Genomic DNA, 20,271 nt, shown 5'->3' on the forward strand with positions numbered 1-20,271 from the left:
ATAGTTGCAATTGTATAACAGTGGTAACAATGATACATATGGTCATTTTTCTTATACATAGAATCATACCATCAGTCTTGAAAGGTGTGGTGGGGGATATTTATCATAGCACTGGAGATATTTTCTAATTGCTGTCATGTTCCAATACCTTTTTGGCAGAATCTGGAGTACCACATGGATCTACATCCTGTATGTGCAGAAAGTCTGCAGGAGAACAACTAAAGAGTTGTGAGCCTGGAACTCAGTTGCATAGTGTTGTCCAGTATTTAGCCCATGGTGGTCTGATTCTTCTTTCTCTAATGTTCTGGAGACTCCCCCTACTTTTATATAGTACAATAATATATATCCATTTTATGTGTACGTATGATGGAGTTCCTTAGCTTTTTTTTTTTTTTTTTTTTTTTAATGGGTTGTTCTTGGAATAGATAAGGTGAATTTTCACATGTTGATACTATTCAACTGAATATATTAACTGTAAGGGTAACAAAATATTGAAATAAATTACTTTAATCGGTCATTTGAGTTATTTTTAATTCTTGCTATTTTTAAAAGGTATATATTATTTACTGTAGTAACTTTTAACTGTAAACTTGTATGGGATTAAGTAAGTACGGTAGTTTTTTCCCTGCGTGTCTTTTATCCATCCAGACAACAATTCTTCAGTTGTTTCTGACTTTACACATTTACGGACCATCATCAACTGTCTGTTCTTTAGGTTGAATTTATATTACAGGTCATCCATTTGGTTTCTTAAAGCTTTACAGTCCTTGATAATTTTTGTTATCATGACTGGATGCGAAATAGCATGCACAGCTTAGAAAGTCAGGTCATATAAATAAAGAGTTAACAGTTTGGTCTTTATCCACATTTTTATAACTATTTTTAATCAAGTTTGTTAATTAAAATGGTTTAATTTGGTGCTTTGTAATATCATCAGCTGTCTCACACATGCTTTTCTATTGGTAAAAGATTTGAACCCATAATAAAAATCTCTTGGTGGTTTTGACCAACATTATGTCTAGCTAAGAGGGATCTGGGCCGGTTCCAGGCACCAGCTTACCAAGCAGGTGCTTGGGGCAGCCACTTCGGAGAGGGGCGGCGTATCCAGCTATTTGGCGGCAATTCGGTGGACGGTCCCTCACTCCCGCTCGGAGCGAAGGACCTCCCGCCGAATTGCTGCCGCAGATCACGATCGCGGCTTTTTTTGTTTGTTTGTTTTTTGTTTGGCTGCTTAGGGTGGCCAAAACCCTGGAGCCGGCCCTGACAGGGATGAAATAAATTTTGTACTGATGAAACAAATGTATTTGTTTTAATTAAATACTATTTAATTCATTTTTAAATTTAGGCTGCAAGGTAATATTGGCAATAGTGCTTGAAATGGAGTCACTTTCCTGCTCTTCTGAGGATGTTAATCAGCCATCACATGGTAAGTTTCCTATAAAGACTTTGTATTGTACAGTTTTCAGTTGGTTAAGACTTTTAAAGCCTTCAAACAAGATTTAAGTAATTGCTTTATTTTTATGTTTTTTAACTGTACTTAATGTTTTTTGCTTGTTTGGCTCTTTTTGTGCCCACAGTGCTGCTTCACAATCCTGTTGTGGAGGGAGTGCTATAGAACGCTTAAACTCAAGGCACTACTAGGGTCACCATATGTCCGTATTTCCCCGGACATGTCCGGCTTTTTAGTTGTTAATTGCCGCCCGGGTAGGATTTTTTAAATATATAAAAACGGCCAGAAAATATGGACGTATGATAACCCTACCCACTGCCCCCTCTCCTCTTGGGGTGTCAGCTCGCTCAGCCTGCGGATTGCAACTCCCTCGTGCTGCTGCAACCTTGCGCCCCATGGCTAAGAGTGGTGGCGTCTCTGCAGCCAGCTGCTGGTGCGGGGGACCCGTGGCCGCTTCTCCCTCCTCCGAGCATCCCCCGCGGCTCTGGCAGAGCCTCAGTATCCCCTCTCTGTCCCGGCCGTGCAAGGAGCCCCCCGCCAGTGGTCTGTGCAGTCAGGGCTGCCTCCCCCCCAGCGGAGCCGCTGCCCGGGGGCGGGTCCCAGCGCAGGGGAAAGTTTCTCGGCACACGGCAGCTCCCGGGACCCCGAGCTCCCCCACCCGGGAAGGGCCCGTGCTGCAGCGCCTCCTGCAGCCTGAGCTGCCACAGCCTCACTGGGTCCGGCTGGGAGCGGGGTGGAGGCTCCCCTGAGGGAGGTGAAGGGGGGAGACTCTGAGGTGGGGGGGATTCTGAGGGTAGGGGGCTATGGGAGGGGGTGGGGCTCTGAGGCAGGGGCTGTGGAGAGTTGGGGGCTGTGGAGGGGGTGGGCTATGGGAGGAGGTGGGGAAATGAAGGGTAGGGGTTATGGAGGGAGGTGAAGGGGAGGACTGAGGTGGGGGTGCTGTGGAAGGTGGGGGGCGCTATGGAAGGGGGGGCTATGGGAGGGGGTGGGGGGCTCTGAGGCAGGGGCTGTGGAGAGTGTGGGGGCTGCGGAGGGCAGGCTCTCAGGAGAGGGGGCACTGAGTCAGGAGAAGGCTGAGGATGGGCCCTGTGGAGAACAGGTGGCTCTGAGGTGAGGCCTGGGGGGGTCCGGTGGGCGGGCAGAAGGCGACTCTTGGGGGGGGGGGGTCTGGCAGGCGAGAGGAAGCGGCTCTGAGGTGAGGCCTGGGGGTTTTGGTGGGTGGGCGGGAGGCGGCTCTAGGGTAGGGTTACCATATGTCCGGATTTTCCCGGACATGTCCGGCTTTTTGGTCCTCAAATCCCCGTCCGGGAGGAATTTCCAAAAAGCCGGACATGTCCGGGAAAATAGGGAGGCATGGTAAGGGGACTGCCTCTTCCCCGGGCTCCAACTTTCCCGGCTCCCGCCGCTCTCCACAGCAGCAGGAGCCGAAGCAACTTCCCCAGCACAGCAGCAGCCGGGGGGCGGGAGGGAGGAGGGGGAATGCGTGGTGCTCAGGGGAAGGGGCGGAGTTGGGGCGGGGGGAGGGGTGGAGTTGGGGTGGGGCACGGGGAAGGGTTGGAGTTGGGCAGGGCCAGGGGCGGAGTTGGGGCGGGGCCAGGGCCCCACGGAGTGTCCTCTTTTTGCAGTATTGAAATATGGTAACCCTAGCCACTACCTACTCTTGGCTCTTCTTCCCCTGAAGTTAGAGTTCAGTTCTTCTGTCTGGAAAAACTGAAATTGATTAGATTTGAAATTAAGTGTCCTTTTAAATTAAATTTTAAATTCTGCAGAAAATGATGAGTGGAATCCTTTTCACTGAAGTACATTTCCTACTTGCCACCAGTGAGTGGATTTGTGAAGTCCTGCTTGTAACCCATGGTTACAATCTATTGAGGAGAAAATTGAGCAGTTAGAGGGTAATTTTCTTTATCTAATAAAATTAAAGAATTTAAAAATCTTATTTTTAAAAAATAAAAAGGAAAAGTGAGCTTGCTCAGTTAAACTAGTGATTTGAAGAAAATCAGGAACTGCAACATTCACAGCAATATTAATTTGGCCATATCCTTCATGTCTTTGGAAATATATTTCAAAAATATTAATCTAGTACAGATTTAACAAAGAAATTGGGAATAGAAGATTCTACATATTTACAATAAATTAGAAATAATGTTATTCTAGGACTCTTAACTCTTGCATTTCCTGGTATTTTTCCATTTTAACTGTGCAGTCTTTGAGCCAGATAATGCCTTTTAGGTACTGGCCCACATTATGCATGATGTAGAACTGCAGTATTTCAGGGGGACCTGTGAGAGAGATTGTGCCTCAGGGCATAGGGGGAGAGCAACTGTTGCATTACTGGTTAGGAGAGTGCAGCAGGGTATAGCTAGCTAGCTAGCTCCAGGTACAGTCATCCATATTTTCTTCCAGAGGCAGTGTTGGATGTTTATTGTAGTCAATTATCATGCCAACATTTTCTGCAGGGTGTCATTCCTATCCTGATAATGCCCTTCACCACAAATTTTGGTTAAAAGGTCCTTGGTTTTTATCTGGAATGGTTTAAAGTCATTACAAAAGTCCATCCAAATGTTTGTTTCATTTGACACCAAGAGATTAGGTGAAACTTTCTCCAAGAGAATTATATATAAATGGCTGTCTCGTATCATATTCATTGTTACATCTTAATCTGATTTATTGTTATATCTGAATCTTCAGAGCATATGAAGGTATATGTAGTCTCAGGTATATCAGTGATAATAGCTATCCTGACATCAGTTTATATCCAGGAGTTCTGCAGGACAGCCACATGGCATTCTCTATATTTTCTTCAAAACTCTCATTTGGATTCAGTATCTTGGCATAATTCCTGGTTTCTTCAATAGATGACATTTTGGGTCAGACTCTGATACCCTTACTTAAGATGTACAGTCCCTTACTCAGCAGGTCATAAGATATTGCTGCATGTGAGTCAGGTAGCACAATCTGGTTCTTTATTAGGTAATAGAATTGAGTAGGGGGTTCAGGGAAACCTTATAGTTTTTTAATGTAAGTGTTTGCTTAAAATGGTTTATTCCTGGGATAGTTTCACTGCCCCAAAATGAAAAGGATTGTTCTATGCTTTCATTCCTTCAAAAAGTAAAAGTGTACGCTGGCTAGAGCTAGGTGTAGTATATGCAGAGCTGCCAATCAGGTCCACCAGAGAGATTCTTTCACCTTTTCTATTCCACTTTGGGCCTTTCTAGAGCAGAAGCTGGCACTCACTTCCTGTTATTTGTCATTGTCATTTTCCTGATTTGGACAATTATCCACTAAGGGCTAGAAATAAACCATCAAACTCATTTTACTTGTGATGAGCTGTAGATGGAGGAATGCATTAAATTGCTTTTTGGCTTCAGGCTCCTTTGTCTTGTCTTTTTTTTTTTTTTTTTTTTTTTTTAGTTTCTTCCTTTTTGTATTTTTCTATACTTTCTTGAGTTTCTCCTTTCACCTTTTAGATTGTATTTTTAATCCTCTGCCAACTTCTGCTTGCAGTTTTTTAAAATCTGAAATGTGATGTTTGCTGTTGTAAATGACAATGGGCTGGAACTTTGTGCAAAATGCATTCACATTGTTAGAGCTAGTTGCTATGTCTTCTTAATCATAAAACCAAGATTTATTACTTGAAAATTAAAGAAAAAAATGCTGACATGTGTATGTGACTTTTGGTGTGCATTTTGTTTTCAGGTCAGAATAAAGAGATGCTCCTAGGTTACCCCACCAGGCGTCGTAGTTGTGCTTTGGTAAATACTCCATCTCCATGTGTTAACAAAGCTATTCATCACATTCAAGAGCTGGAAGTAAAGATAGAAAGCTCCTTTCAACAGGTACTGTATGACTAAAATTGTCAAATATTAATAGAATCTTGGGTCTGAGTAGATAACCAGATTGTATCTTTGAAAAGCATTACTATTTTATAATAATGGAAAGTAGTATACTCTTTCTAAACCAGTGTCAAGCTAGTTTATTTATTAGTCAAGACATTTTTTTAGCTATGTACAGTCCTGGAGGGTCAAACTACCTCATTAAAATCAAGCTGTCTTCTATCTGTTTCACACATCATCATCCAAAGGCACATAGAAGACATCTTGATTTTCCTAAGCCAAATTGTTCCAGTATATTGCATGGTATTAAAAAAACTTTTTTTTACACTAAACTAACTAGATAAGTAAATTGATCTATGCACGTCTGTGTCATTTTTAATAAATAATTTTGTTTTCTAGCAACATTTAATAGTTCTTTGATTTAAAAATAAAAGGCAGTGTTTCTTTATTCTAATGTCCACTAAAAAGCATGTGTTGATAACACTGCATCTAATTTTCTCTTACCTGGTTATATGTTGGTAGAATTGAGACTTATGCATCTTCTTTTCCCTGAGCTTGGTATGTAGGATTTCCCAAACTTTGGGAAACTTTGCAGGAGGATTGGAAGGTGGCTTGCAGCAGGCATATACATTTTAAAAAAGAATATGAGTAGGGAAGCTAAGTTGTGTGTGAAAAGAAGACATGAGGGAGGTGATACATATACTGGCAGATAGGTAGAAGAAAGGTAAAATGCATATGTGTGTGTATAGTACAATAACAGGAAATTTGCCACACACTTCTCTGGGAACATGATCAGGGTCATTGAGAGAATATACTCTTATATGAGGAGGTTTTTCCAAATAACAATTAGTAAAGTTAAAGGGAGAACCTACCCTGTCTCCTTCATGTTTTTGAAGAAAGTGGAGAAACTGTATGAAAGATGCATTGCAAAATTGGGTAATAGATCATGTGTATAAAATGGCATCTATAGTGGTATTCTTTTGTATTGATAAAGACTGTTTTTGAGTATTAACATTATTTATTCATAATTTCTGACATAGTATGGAGCAGCTGTTACTAGAAGTTTTTTTAAAAAAGACTCTTATTTAGGGTTGGTTATCATTTATCTTATTTAACTGAAAGGATGCTAGAATCTGTATATATTTGGGATCTACACAATTCCAAAGACACATTAGCTATAATTATTTTTAAAGCAGGTAAAAACAAATTCATGTTTATGTACATTGACGTGTCCCTCTTGCAATGTAAAGTTTAGTGAACTTTTACATTAGAAAACATGTATTTGACCAATATGCCTTAGTGAAATTTATCTTTTATGTTTGCAGCATGATCGTACACTTGAGAAGGAGAAAATTCCATGGTAAGAATTATACATGATTTTTGTTTTAATGCCAGATAATTGTTTGATAAGTTAGTCTGCCTAAAACCCACACTATATGAACTTCAGCACTTCACACATTTTCTACCCTGCTTTGAATGGAACTATAATTACCATACTTTTTTTTATGTAGCATTTTGGGGAACTGGATGACTCAGGGGATCAATAATGGTATATGGAGCATTTGACCTAAATGACCAGTTGATATCATGGGGATTTGTTAGGTGCTCATCACATCTGAAAATCAGGCTGCTTAGTTAGGTGCTAAAATATGGAAGTTGTAGATTTACTGTAAAGTCTCATTTTTAAAAATCTTGGCCTTGAAGTATTAAGTGTGAAGGACAGACTAGTTATGATAAACCATACTTCATTGCAGTGCTCTGTGATATTTAGGGTTACCATTCGTCCGGATTTATCCGGACATGTCCTCCTTTTTGTGTTAAAAATAGCGTCCGGGGGGGAATTTGTAAATCACTAAAAATGTCCGGGATTTCCCCCCCATGCAGAGCAGAGCGAGCGGCTGGGAGGGTTACAGGAAAGTCAGCCGCTCGCATGGGGCTCTGGCAGCCAGAGCCCTTCCCACTGCAGCTTGCCGGGCTGGATTCCGGAGCAGCTGGAGAGCTCCTCCTCCCTCCCCGCCCTCCCTCCCTGCATTCTGAGCCGGCCGGCCTGCTGGGCCATTTGCATCGGGCCTGGGCAGCTCCTCCTCCCCTGCAGCCCAGCGCCCCGCTCTGGCAGCACTGGGTGGGGTGGGACCGGGTTGTGTGTTGCACTGGGGAGCGCAGCCACGTGTCTGGCTCCGCACAGAGCCCAACACCATGTTCTGAGCGGCAGGGTAAGGGGGCCAGGGGGCAGGAGAAGGGGCAGGGAGATTTTGGAGGGGGCAGTCAAGAGATGGGGGGGGGCTTTTTTAGGGGGGGATGGAGAAGGTTTTGGGCAGTCAGGATACAGGTAGGGGGTAGGGTCCTGGGGGGCAGTTTGGGGGGTTCTTAGGAGGGGGCAGTTAGGGGACAAGGAACAGGGAGGCTTAGGTAGGGGGTGGGGTTCTGGAGGGCAGTTAGGAGCAGGGGTCCCAGGAGGGGGCAGTCAGGGGACAAGGAGCGGGGGGGGGTGTTTGGGAGTTCTGGGGGGGGCTGTCAGGGGGCAGGGGTGGGGAGAGGGATTGGAGCAGTCAGGGGACAGGGAGCAGAGGGGTTTAGATGGGTCGGTAGTTCTGGGGGGGGGCTGTCAGGGGGTGGGGAGCGGTTGGATGGGGCGTTGGAGTCCCAGGGGTCTGTCTGGGGGTGGGGGTGTGGATAAGGGTTGGGGCAATCAGGGTACAGGTAGGGGTAGGCTCCTAGGGGGCCAGTTAGGATGGGGGGAGGGTCTCAGGAGGGGGCAGTCAGGGGACAAGGAACGGGGGAGGGTTGGGGGTTCTGAGGGGGGCGGGAAGTGGGAGGGGCAGGGGCGGGGCTAGGGCAGGACGGGGGCGGGGCTCCTCCCATCGTCTTTTTTGCTTGCTGAAATATGGTAACCCTAATGATATTTGTAAACTCATGTTGTTCTGTGTACATTTTCTTAAACTTTCTTCGATTTATATGTAACATTTATTGAATTTGTATAAGAGATCAGTTACCTCAGATGCTGTTTAACTATGTAAGAGGCCCCAGAAAAGAGGACAGACAATTCCAAAACATGGGTAGAGGAAAAAGTCCTTTGAAATTGACAATGCTTGGTGACCGATCATACTGAGAGGAAATAGACATTTTTAATCATCTCCCTCAAATTTCTCATCCTACATAGTTTTAAACTTTACACTAAATAAATACCTTTCGTACTTTCAGTATTATTTGTGACCTAGTTGTGTGAGTTTCAAAATCTTTCATCTTTGGTTGGCAGGGATGCTTTTAAGGATCAGGCAACCTTAATAATACCAACTCCATCTATATATCTGTTTTTAGAACTGCCTTTTTTCACTTTGTTAAATCTTTTATAACAGCAATAACATGAAAGAATAGGTGGAGGCTGGATTCCGATCTCTGTTCGACAGCGTAAATCCAAAGTAACTCCATTGTCTTCAGTGATTTTACTCCAGATTTACACTATTACACTGAAAACAGATCCTATTTGTGTTCATTGGTCAATATCCAATATCTTCTCAGGTATGCATATATGAATTTGACATTGACTTAATTGAAATCAGGACTAACTGTTATTGGCCAATGAACATGTTTTTTATTTGCTGAGCCTCCCAAATGTTCTAGACATCATACAGCCAAATAAAAAAGCATCGGACCTGCCCTGAAGAATTTGTAGTCTAGTAACATTAATTTAGGCCCCAATCCTGCAAACTGCTTTGCCTGAGGGAATCTCTACTCCTGTGCAGACATCAGTGTAGTTCAGGGGCTGCAATGTTGGCACGCGGCTCGCCAGGGTAAGCACCCTGGCGGGCCGGGCCAGTTTTATTTACCTGTTGACGCGGCAGGTTCGGCCTATCGCAGTCCCCACTGGCCGCGGTTCGCCGTCCTGGGCCAATGGAGGTGGCGAGAAGCGGCGCAGGCGAGCGACGTGCTGGCTGCGGCTTCTTGCCGCCCCCATTGGCCCAGGACAGCGAACCGCGGCCAGTGGGGGCCTCAATCGGCCGAATCTGCCGCGTCAGCAGGTAAATAAAACTGACCTGGCTCACCAGGGTGCTTACCCTGGCGAGCCGCGTGCTGAACGTTGCCGACCCCTGGTGTAGTTAATAATCTGCTATGCAGGTCAGGGGTCTGTCTCCATGGAGTTGCTTTGTAGGATTGGGGCCTGGCAGACAAACCAAGTAAAGAGACCTAAGACTTCCCCATCATTATCTCATGACTAAAGCTGAATTCCACTTTTTCTTACTTAACCCCAGCCTAGTGTCTGTTGCTTTGATATTATTCATCATGGCCTATTGTCGCTATGCAGAGTATTTTAACCCTTCCTTTTTCTGAATTTTGATTGTACTGTTTTTTAAAAAAATTGTATCTAACCGTTGCCATTTTAGTGTTTTGAATAACTCTTTCCTTTTTTGTTTTAAAAACTATATTTAACATTTGTTTACTCTGTTTTGTAGTTTTAATTGCCATATATTTAACCCATGCCTTTTGGCTTTATACATACTTAATCTTTTCTTATTTTTAAATATAATTTTTATGCATTTTATTTTCTATGTTTGAATATTTTTTATACTTATCCAGTATTTGTATGAAAAAATTGCTTTTAGCACTACTGTATAATTTTGTTGTTAGTGGTATTGGTAAATTCCTTTTAACCCTTGCCTAATTTATTGTAACCCTTGACTGTCAAATGTTTTAACGCATTTTCATCCATAGTCTGTTTTCAAATATTTATAATTTATTTTAACAATTGAAGAATAACACCTCCTACCCTCTCTACTATTTTGAGAGAGCCATCAACTAAATTTTAGGTGCTCCTTTCCCCTACTCCTTCCCAATGTGAGAGAGAGTGAAAATGAGGAAAAGTTCGATTGATATCAAGCTACTGAGTGCGTAGATGACTGTTTCTGGTTGGCTGCTGATTTGCTGAGTTATTTTTCCTCCATTGGTATCCTACTGTTAATTGAATTGTCTCGTTAGACTCTCCTTACACTTGGTAAGGCAACTCCCATCTTTTCATGCATTTATACCTGCTCCTGTATTTTCCACTCCATGCATCTGATGAAGTGGGTTCTAGCCCACGAAAGCTTATGCCCAAATAAATTTGTTAGTCTCTAAGGTGCCACAAGGACTCCTTGTTGTTTTTCCCTGTTTTCAGTTTCCTGAGATCCAGGAATGCTCCATATGGCTGGGGAAGCATGAATGGGAAACTAACAGGCTCCCAAGCTGTGCATTGAGTTCCCTCCTCCTTTCATTGAGTGTGAATGTTCTGCTTGGGCTTCTTCTGGTGTTCTTAACACTCTTTGAACTTCTCCCCTTCTGATGTTTTCCAGGTGTCTCCAGTAGCAGTCCTTGGCTGATGTTCCAAATCCTATTTTTCTGTATCACTCTTTTCAGATTCTGGTACTTCCTTCCAGTTTCACAAGTCTCTACAAACACTCTAGCCTTCCCAAAAATTCTTAGTCTCTGGTCCTCCCAGTGTTTCCTTTCCACTCATTATTCTTTCCTTCCTCTTTCCAAACTTCCAGTCTCTTTAGTTCCCTTCCTATCACTCCTTCTTTGTCCTGTCTTCCTTAAGGACCTCAGCTCTCTGTCTTCTTCTTCCCCTCCTCCCCCCTTTTATCCCCTCATTCATCTTCTCTCCATATCTGGGGTCTTAATTATCTGAAGGTGTTAGCTGTCTGTTGCTGTGGCTGCAGCTGTTTTTGAATCAACTATGTGTCCTTCCTGCCATTTCACTCTCAGCTCTATGTTCTCTCTTTCTGGGTCTCTTTCATACTTCCCTATTGCACTGCAGTTAGACAAGAGGAGTAGGAGCTGAGATGGGCTCAGGCAGGGAGTGGGGAAGAGAAAATTCTACTATTGACCCTCCATTCACCCAATAGTAGAGGTCAGCAGCTGGCCTCCCAGATTCTGCATTACCCAGAATCTGTCTCCAGCTTCCCTTCCCTCCTCATTTCCTTGCTGTTGGCCCCACTTCCCACTGTCTATGCAAGCTGTATAGGACAGATGGAAATATGTACTGACACATGTGGGAGCTGGCTGCAGTGCTGTACGTGTAGAACATAGCAGAGGAGCCTCTATGGCTTCAGCAATTGAGCATAAGTACTAAATGCCTGTGTGTAAGGCCCTAGCTCCTGGAATCATCTGATTACACCAGAATTCCAGCTTTCATTTAATAAATAAGTTTCTAGACCTCATGGTTGTAAAGAAACCCTTGAAAATGTGTATTAAGAGTAACTGATGCAATGATGACTGCCTGAATCAGCAGACAGTTTGAAACAATAGCTCTGAGATGGAAGAGCTGCCCTATGCAACTCAACGGGTGTTAATGCCGAGACTCAGAGCTCAGGGATGCCCACCAACAGCATCCAAGCAGAGGACTTTGGCATCAAGAGAAGAATGCACTGGTCCCCTCCCAGCGCTCCAAACAGATACATACTGGGTGCTGGGGTAAATATTGGTGGGTCCCTCTGCTGCCACCCTGGCTTTTCAGGTAGGGAAAGGGGGAATCTTCTGCTTCCCTGTGGGAAGTGGGACCTCTGCTGCTGCTCTTGGGCAGGAAAAGGGGCCCTGCATTTGCCTTTCTGGGTGGGGGATCCCTGCCACCACCTCTCCAAGTGGAAGTTGAACCATAGTGTCTTGCTCAAGCCTTTAGTAGCAGATAATTGGTTGGGAACTGTTGTGACTGTTGAAATCAATACAACAGGACCCGTAAAAGTCAAGGGACTTATAACTGCTGGCTTTTTAGGTGTCAGAAAACATTCCGGCAAACAGTTATTCTCTTTTAAAATAGGTAATAAGCCAATTAATTGAGTACTTAAACCTTATCCTGCTCAGTTATTCATCCTACCAATACCTCTGAAGTGTATCATATATTATTAGAAAGTACAAGATAGAAGCATACCATTTTCAAATTCTCGCAAGACTAGAATGATGCATGGTCTTAATTTTCTTTGTCATATTTATTTTCTTGTATAATAGCAACACTCTTTATAGCTTTGGTGTAGGGTGACCAGATAGCAAGTGTGAAAAACTGGGATGGGGGTGGGGGGTAATAGAAGCCCATATAAAAAAAAACAACCAAATATTAGGACTGTCCCTAGAAAATCGGGACATCTGGTCCCCCTACTTTGCTGTTATGTTCTTTTATTTTGGAATATATTGTTTGCTTTTAAACTTAAGTATTCACCATGTTTGGTTTGTTGTGGCTTAGTACAAAAGCAGTTGAATTTAACTTCTTCACAGAAGCAAAGTTCACTCCAGTAAGCATCCTACTCACATCTGTATTTATCCAGTCTCCTCTACTTCATAATTGGAAGTGCTGGATGGGAAATAGTACCAAGTTCATCTTCGAGTGGATGCCGATCTGTATTCCACTTAGGTGTGTGTGCGCTAAGCTTACTGGAGCTGGAGACTTATGCCTAGCAGTACTTGTAGAGAGACATCACTTGTGCCTCATGGCTGTGGTCCCTACCCGGCTTTATGAGGCGGTAGCACCCTGACTCCTCTCAGTTCCTTCTCACCGCCTGTGGCTGGAGTAGGAACTCTGTGTGGTTGTAGTCTCACAACCTTGCATTCAGTCTTAGTCTAGTTTCTTGTATACAGTTAGATGGTTAGTATTAGTTAGTAATCAGTAGATAGTGTTCCCCAGCGATGCCTTCACCAGGGTATAAACATTGTCCATTTTGTGGAGGGATGATTTCCAACAGCAACCCCCATACTAGGTGCTTGCTTTGTTTTAGCGAGGCCCACCTTAAGGAGCGTTGATTGATCTGTAAATTGTTTAAAAAGAGGACTCAGGTGGTGCTGGACCTTCACTACAAGCAGCACCTGCTTGAACAGACCATGTGGTCTGATCTGGTACTGAGAACTTTCTTGGGTTGAAGATCACCCTCGGGCTCGGAGAGCACTGCTGCCTTTTGTTCTGGGGCAGGTGCCTTGCCGAAGAGACAGAGGATCCGAGGAAGAGGTCTCGGAAGACCAGTTGGTACCACTCCAGGTTGTGGGACAACTCCTCTGCCTCCCCCAGGAAAAGTGCAGATTGGCATGCGACCGGTTCCGGCACTTGGGATGGCACTGGTACCACTGACCCTTTCCTGGTATGGAACAGGAAAGGCAGAAATCCTGTACCATCTACTCCACTTCAGGCCTTCAGGCATCCATTGAGTCCAGTACTGATAAGGGAGATGCCAGTACCGACTGCATCCATGTTGCCAGTGTACCAAGCAGCCGCAGACCTACTCTGCCTTTTGGTCCCAACCTCACTCTTCATCCAGGACTTTCTCAGGGCTACGGCACCTATAGCCCCTCCGATGGAGTGAGCCACTGAACCCTTGTGTCTGAAAACGCTGCATCCAGATCTCCCCTCCCTGTGGTGGAGATGGAGCCAGTACCAGAATTGGTTGGGGAGGACCTCGGCACCGGACCCTCTTCAGCCTCACTGCATTAAATGCTGTAGGTGCTCCCAGGGCAGCTTTTGCCAGACTTTATGTTGATGTATTTTGGTGCTCTGGTACCGCTGTTTACACTGTGACCGACACTGCCTGCAGCAATGGCATGCTATGTATTGAGGGTACTTCCTTCATTGGGGGCACGAATTCCTGCCTCGTTCTAGGTGACACATGAATCAGACTGCCTGTTGGCTCCCTCAGGCATTGCTCCGCCCATGTTGCTGAGATCCTGGGACACTTTTGATTCCGAGTTGGGATCATCATCTTCCCGCTCTGCATCATCTGATGAGTTCCAAGGTTCTGATGATCTTCCTGCTCCTCATCCCCTGATGAATTCACAGAGATCCTGCTCTTCATCCCATTAGATGCTGAAGTAACCCGTCAGGTCAACGGCAGTGGTTTCAGATCAACTGCAAGCCCAGGTATGGGTGGACTTCCTCCCTGCAGAGCTGCTGGAGTCCTCCCTCCTAGGATGTCTTCCCATGGGTGAGAGTCAGTTTGGCTCAGCTGAGACCTTCTTCCTCATTGCTGGATGTGATGCCATGCTGCCTGTTTCGTCCTCTCCCTCTGTTCCAGAGGGCTTTTTATGCAGTGTAGCCACATTCCTAGGCATCCAGGTGGAGTTTCTTCAAGAGAACATGCACAGACTGGTGGACATTTTACAGCCCGCCATCCCTGGAAGAGTGACGCTCCTGATCAGTGATGTGCTACTTGAGCCAGCGAGAGCCCTGTGGAGTACACTGACCGCGGTATACCGGTGGCTAAGTGCATTGAAAAGCACTACTTTGTTCCCATGCAGGGATTTGAGGGGTTCTCTTCTCACCTGGCCCTGAATTCCCTGGTCATAACAGCGGTAAACAACAGAGCTCAGCAGGGTGAGTTCAAGTCTGCCCCCAAGGGCAGAGACTGCAAGTGGTTGGATCTTCTGGGCAGGAAGATCTATACTTAATCATCCCCACTGTGATGTTGCACTCCATATGTTTATGGAAATATGTTTATGAGTGTGAATATAATGTAACTGGAGTATGCTTTCTGCAAAAGGTCTCTTGTAAGGTGTCATTACAAAGCTTATAATCTACTGAGTATGTTCATCCTATTTGTATTAATGTATCATTCTTGTATCTCAGGGGTCAGCAACATTTGGCACGTGGCTCGCCAGGATAAGCACCCTAGCGAGCTGGGCCAGTTTATTTACCTGCTGACGCGGCAGGTTCGGATGATCGCGGCTCCCCACTCGCCGTGGTTCGCTGTCCTGGGCCAATGGGGGCGACGAGAAGCAGCGCGGGCAAGGGATGTGCTGGCCGCGGCTTCCCGCCGCACCCATTGGCCCGGGACGGTGAACCGCGGCCAGTGGGGGCCGCGATCGGCCAAACCTGCCATGTCAGCAGGTAAATAAACTGGCCCAGCCCGCTAGGGTGCTTACCCTGGCGAGCCGCATGCCGAACGTTGCAGACCCCTGTTGTATCTGAAGCTAGAAATATGAAGTATTACTCTGAAGTCCTATTGTAATTATGCAAAGTGTGGGCCATTAATAGTGGCTTGAAATCTTGATGGCTCCCATTGACTAGGACAATTGGTTGTAAATGGGTCTGTTTACTTACAAGTCTACCTGTGTTCATGTGAGTCAGCCCAGAAATAATGGAGGCTTGGGGTCTCACAGGACATGTGACCATGTCACCTGGTACTGGACTCCATCTTAAACCTGGTGCTTTTCCCTTTAGAAGGAGGGGTGGAAACCCAGAGAGACAAAAGATTCTCTCTTTGTGCCAAAGATATAAAAGGGAGTGGAACAGAATGAGGGGGGCTGCCAGTCATGAGAGAGCCCCTACTTACCACCTGAGCTGGAACTAACAAGGATTGTACCAGGGGAAAGGACTGGGCCCAGATTAGGAAGAAGTCTAGTCTGTGAAAGAAATTTATTGGAACATCTCTGAGGGTGAGATTTACCTGTATTCAGTTTCTTAATGTATTAGGCTTAGACTTGCGTGTCTCAGAATGACTGGTTTATTTTGCTTGGTAACTTACTTTGTTCTGTCTTTTATTACTTGGAACCACTTAAATCCTACTTTTTAATACTTAATAAAATGACTTTTGTTTATTAATTAACCCAGAGTAAGTGATTAATACCTGGGGGAGCAAACAGTTGTGCATATCTCTCTATCAGGGCAGACAATTTATGAGTTTACCCTGTATAAGCGTTATACAGAGTAAAATTAATTTATTTGGGGTTTGGATCCCATTGGGAGCTGGGTGTCTGGGTGCTGGAAACAGGAGTATTTGCTGAGCTGTTTTCAGTTAAGTCTGCAGCTTTGGGGGTGTGGTTTAGACCCTGGGTCTGGGTTGCAGCAGGTTTGCATGTCTAGCTCAACAAGATAGGGTTCTGGAGTCCCAAACTGGCAAAGAAAATGGGCTCAGAGGAAGTTTCAGCACATCAGGTGACGGTCCCAAGGGGGTCTCTGTGACCGAACCTGTCACACCTACAAATGAGCAAAATCAGCACACTTTGCTATCCAAATATGATTTCCTCAATTGGTCAGCCATGTCTAAATTTGAGGACCAGTTGCCTGAGGCCTTGCATAGGAGTTCTGAGTGTTGGTTGAGGAAGACTGCTTGATGGCTTAAACATCCCTGCAGTCTGTCCTTGATATTGTGGACACTTCAGCCAGGGTCATGGTCTTGGCAGTTACTATGAGGAGGACTTCCTGGCTGCACAACTCTGGGATTGCTCTGGACATCCATCCAGCAAGCCATTGAGGACTTTCCTTTTGACAGCCGAGTCTTGTTCTCAGACAAGACTGATGACAGTTTGCTCTCCTTCAGGGATTCCAAAGGCTGCCTTGAGATCCTTGGGAGTGAACACACTGTCCTCGCAAAGATGCCACTATGGGGCACAGCAGCAGCATTCCTTTGTACAACCTTCTCTCCCTAAAACAGCGGGAAGAAGGATAGATCCCACAAGAGGAAGCAGCTGGGCTCGGGTTTTGGACATTTCACATGCCCAATCCTCACAGGCTGAATGCCCATTTTTACTTTGTTCGGGGCAGTGGTTCATCATTATTCCATCCCCTCCATCTCCCTATCCCTTTGGGGACCGGCTGGCCCACTTTTACAATTCTTGGGACTTGATTACCTCAGACAGCTGAGTCCTAGACAATGTCTGATCAGACTGTGCAATCCAGTTCCATTCCATGCCCCACCCTCCTTTCCACTTCCCTTCCCTGTCCCTCTTCAGGGTCCTCTTTCACGAGACACTGCTCCTCAAGCAGGTCAGCCCTGTTGAAGTTTGGAGTGGCAGAGGAAGGGCCACGACTTTTACTCCTGGTACTTCCTGATATCAAAATCTAAGGGTGGGAAAAGACCTATTTGTGAACTTAGTGGCCTCAACAAATCCATTGAGTGCATGAGATTCCACATGGTTATTCTGTTGGCTATCCTCCCCACACTGTCTCAGAATGACTCGTTTGCTGCCCTGGACCTTTAGGATGCTTACTTCCATGTGGTCATTCTACTGAGCCACAGGAAGTTTCTGCATTTTCTGGTGGTAGAATGCCGCTTTCAGTATATGCTTCTCCTGTTTTGGCCTCTCTTCTGCCCCTTGAGTCTTTACCAAATGCATGGTGGTGGTCATGGCATATCTCAGGAGGAAGGAAATCGACATCTTCCCGTACCTCAATGACTGGTTGCTGAAGGGCAGCTCCAGAGAGGTGGTTCTTGCCCATGTGCCACATGTTGTGCTTTCTTGACTGTTGGACTCATTTTAAACACTGCATAGTCAACTTTGTTTCCCACTCAAAAATGCAGTTCACTGGGGCCCTTTTGGATTCCACAAGGTCGAGGGTGTTCCTGCTGACCAACTGCTTTCAGGCAATTCAACAGCTCTGCCTCAGTCTGCAATCTGAGCCTTCCATGACAGTCCATCTGTGTCTGAGCCTGCTGGGACATGTGTCCACTTGTACACAGGTGATCCAGTTCACCAGGTTGCACCCTTGCCTTCTTTAGATGAGGCTCAGGATGGTTTACTGCCCTGCTCTGTATTCTCTGGACAGGTTGGTGCACCTTTCTCCACCAGTCCTAAATTACTTGCACTGCTGGGAGTCCTCACATAATGTGTGCCAAGGAGTCCCCTTTATTTGGCTCTTTCTGACCAAGTTAGTGGTTACCGATGCTTCCCTTCTGGGTTGGGGGGTGCATCAGGTCTCGTTGAGGGTGCAGGGCCTGTGATCAAAACAAGAAGCCTCACTCCATATCAGCATGTTGGAACTTCAGGCCATCCACAATATGTCATGCTTTCCGAGACTGCATTGGATATGCAGTGGTTCACATACTCACTGACAATACCACTACCATGTACTATGTGGACAAGAAAGGAAGTGTATGCAGTCCAGGTTATTCTGCCTGCAGGTGATAAACCTGTGGCAATTTTGCATCAAAGACGACATCACTCCTGTAGCAGTCCATTGGCCGGTGGTACAAAATCATCTTGCAGACCATCTTAGCAGGGTCTTCTCCCTGAGCCGTGAGTGGTCCTGAAAGGAGAGTATTCTCTGAGTCATCTTTGCAAGATGGGGCATCCCTGCAATTGACCTCTTTGTGACAAGGGAAAACAGGAAGTGTTGACTATTCTGCCGTTGAGGGGGCCTCAACCTTCACTCCCTCTCCGAGGCCTTCCACTGCAGCTGGTGGTAGACTCTTCTGTATACCTTTCCATCTATTCCAATCATTCCTTAATTCATCCTCGTGCTCAAAGTGAATTGGGCCAAACTCATCCTGGTTGCTCCAAAACAATGCTGGTTTTCAGATCTCCTTGCTCTGTCAATTCAACTTCTCATACCTCTTCCTCTCCATCCTGATCTGCTCATTCAGAAAAATGGCTGCACCCTCCATCCTGTGATCAGCTCCCTGCACTTCACAGCGTGTCTACTGCATGGCTAAATGAAGAGGAAGAGTAGTGTTCGGAGGCTGTCTGACAAGTCCTACTCAGAGGCTTCCATCCAGGACATCTTGGATTACCTGTTAAATCTTCAGAAATTGGGCCTTGCACTCAGTTTGCTGAGAGTGCATGTGGCAGATCAGCGTTCCACGCCACCCATTCAAGGGAAGTTTGTTTTTTCTAATGCCATGGTGATGAAATTTCTGAAGGGGATTGTCTGCTTACATCCTCTGGTCTGAGAAGTGATTCCCTTGTGGGACCTAACCACAGTTCTGGCAGCTCTGATGCATCCTGTCCACTGCCCCCGTCTCAGAAAACTGAGTTCCTGATAGCCATCACTTCAGCAAGAAGACTTGCAGGCCCTGCTGGCTGAGTTTACACTCAGTTTTCCGAAGAAAAGACCTTTTATCCAAGGTGGTCTCTCCATTTCATTTGAATCAGGCAGTATATTTACCTGCATTTTTCCCTAAGGCTCACTCTTCCCCAGAAGAGCAGCGCCTTCCTTTTAAAAAATGAAACATGTTAATTTGTGTCCTAAAAGGCAATATTTATTTGTCAGTGTCTGTTTCATATGTAGTAAACCATTTTGAATGACAAACTTGTTACTGACATTTGTCTGTACATATAGGATTTCAGATATGAACAGCACTGAATATAGTGAAGATATCTGGTTATCAAACTCCTCTAAGTTGGATGTTAAAGACATTGGGATGTATTGTGAAGGTAAAGATGTTTCAAGGTGTTTGTTCTGAATGACAGGATTTTATTAGTAAAGTTGTTTTCCCTTCTGTAACATAATTTTCAAAGTTGTAACAGTGATTGCAATATACTAATGTATACACATTTTTAAAATGTAAATATCTTCCTGATTTGCAAGGTGGAGAACTAAAACACAATAGCATATTAGGTACTGATAAATTATAGTCTCACAAATTGCTCTGTTTATGCTGAGACAACTTTCATTTCTGTGATTAAACCCCTACTGTATTTTAGGCATTTAGGGTCTGAACTAGCCAAAAACAGCCTCTGTGGCTGCTGGAAATTCTAGAAGTCTTTTTTGCTTGGCACCTGTGGACACAAATTATAATAATAATAATAATAATACAATGCATTCATACAGTTGTCTTGACAAAAAGGCTGAGGCTCTTTTACAATTCATGCAATTAAAAACAATATTCAGTACATACCTTTTAAAGTTTGATTTAAAACAAATTTGACTTTCCATTTATCAAAAGGAAGCCAATTACATAACTTGCCAATAAATATTAAGGGGCAGAGGTGAAATCCTGGCTCCACTGAAGTCAGTGGCAAAACTCCCATTGACTTCAGTAAAGCAAGGCTTTCACCCCAGATTTTAAGCAGTGGCCTTCCTTTCTGTGCTTGCAATGTTTTGACTTTTTTAAGCCTGCTGCACTCAATAGTTTGGTCTCCTGAGGGCTGTAATGTTTTCGTCTAATTCTGGTAGTTGGGCTTGGTATGGAAATGCCTGGGTTGTGTTTAGTGGCTTGTGTTGTATAGGAGGTCGACTAGATGATCTGGTGGTCCCTTCTACCCTTAAACTGTAGCTGCATAATGGGAGGCCCAGATGAAGCCCTAAAGACTGTAGTT

General features: G+C 44.9%; 1 protein-coding gene across 1 annotated transcript in view; it reads left to right on the forward strand.

Moving 5' to 3' along the window:
- The window catches only part of CCDC178 (coiled-coil domain containing 178), a 347,153-nt gene that overhangs the window by 28,043 nt on the left and 298,839 nt on the right, over positions 1 to 20,271 (forward strand). The window contains exons 2-4 of the mRNA XM_054018208.1: positions 1,346 to 1,426; positions 5,150 to 5,289; positions 6,612 to 6,646. Of these exons, the coding sequence (XP_053874183.1) occupies positions 1,378 to 1,426; positions 5,150 to 5,289; positions 6,612 to 6,646 (224 nt within the window). The 5' untranslated portion in view covers positions 1,346 to 1,377. The remainder of the gene's footprint in view (positions 1 to 1,345; positions 1,427 to 5,149; positions 5,290 to 6,611; positions 6,647 to 20,271) is intronic.

This window comes from Malaclemys terrapin, chromosome 2 (assembly GCF_027887155.1).
Source record: "Malaclemys terrapin pileata isolate rMalTer1 chromosome 2, rMalTer1.hap1, whole genome shotgun sequence".
Lineage (NCBI taxonomy): Eukaryota > Metazoa > Chordata > Testudines > Emydidae > Malaclemys > Malaclemys terrapin.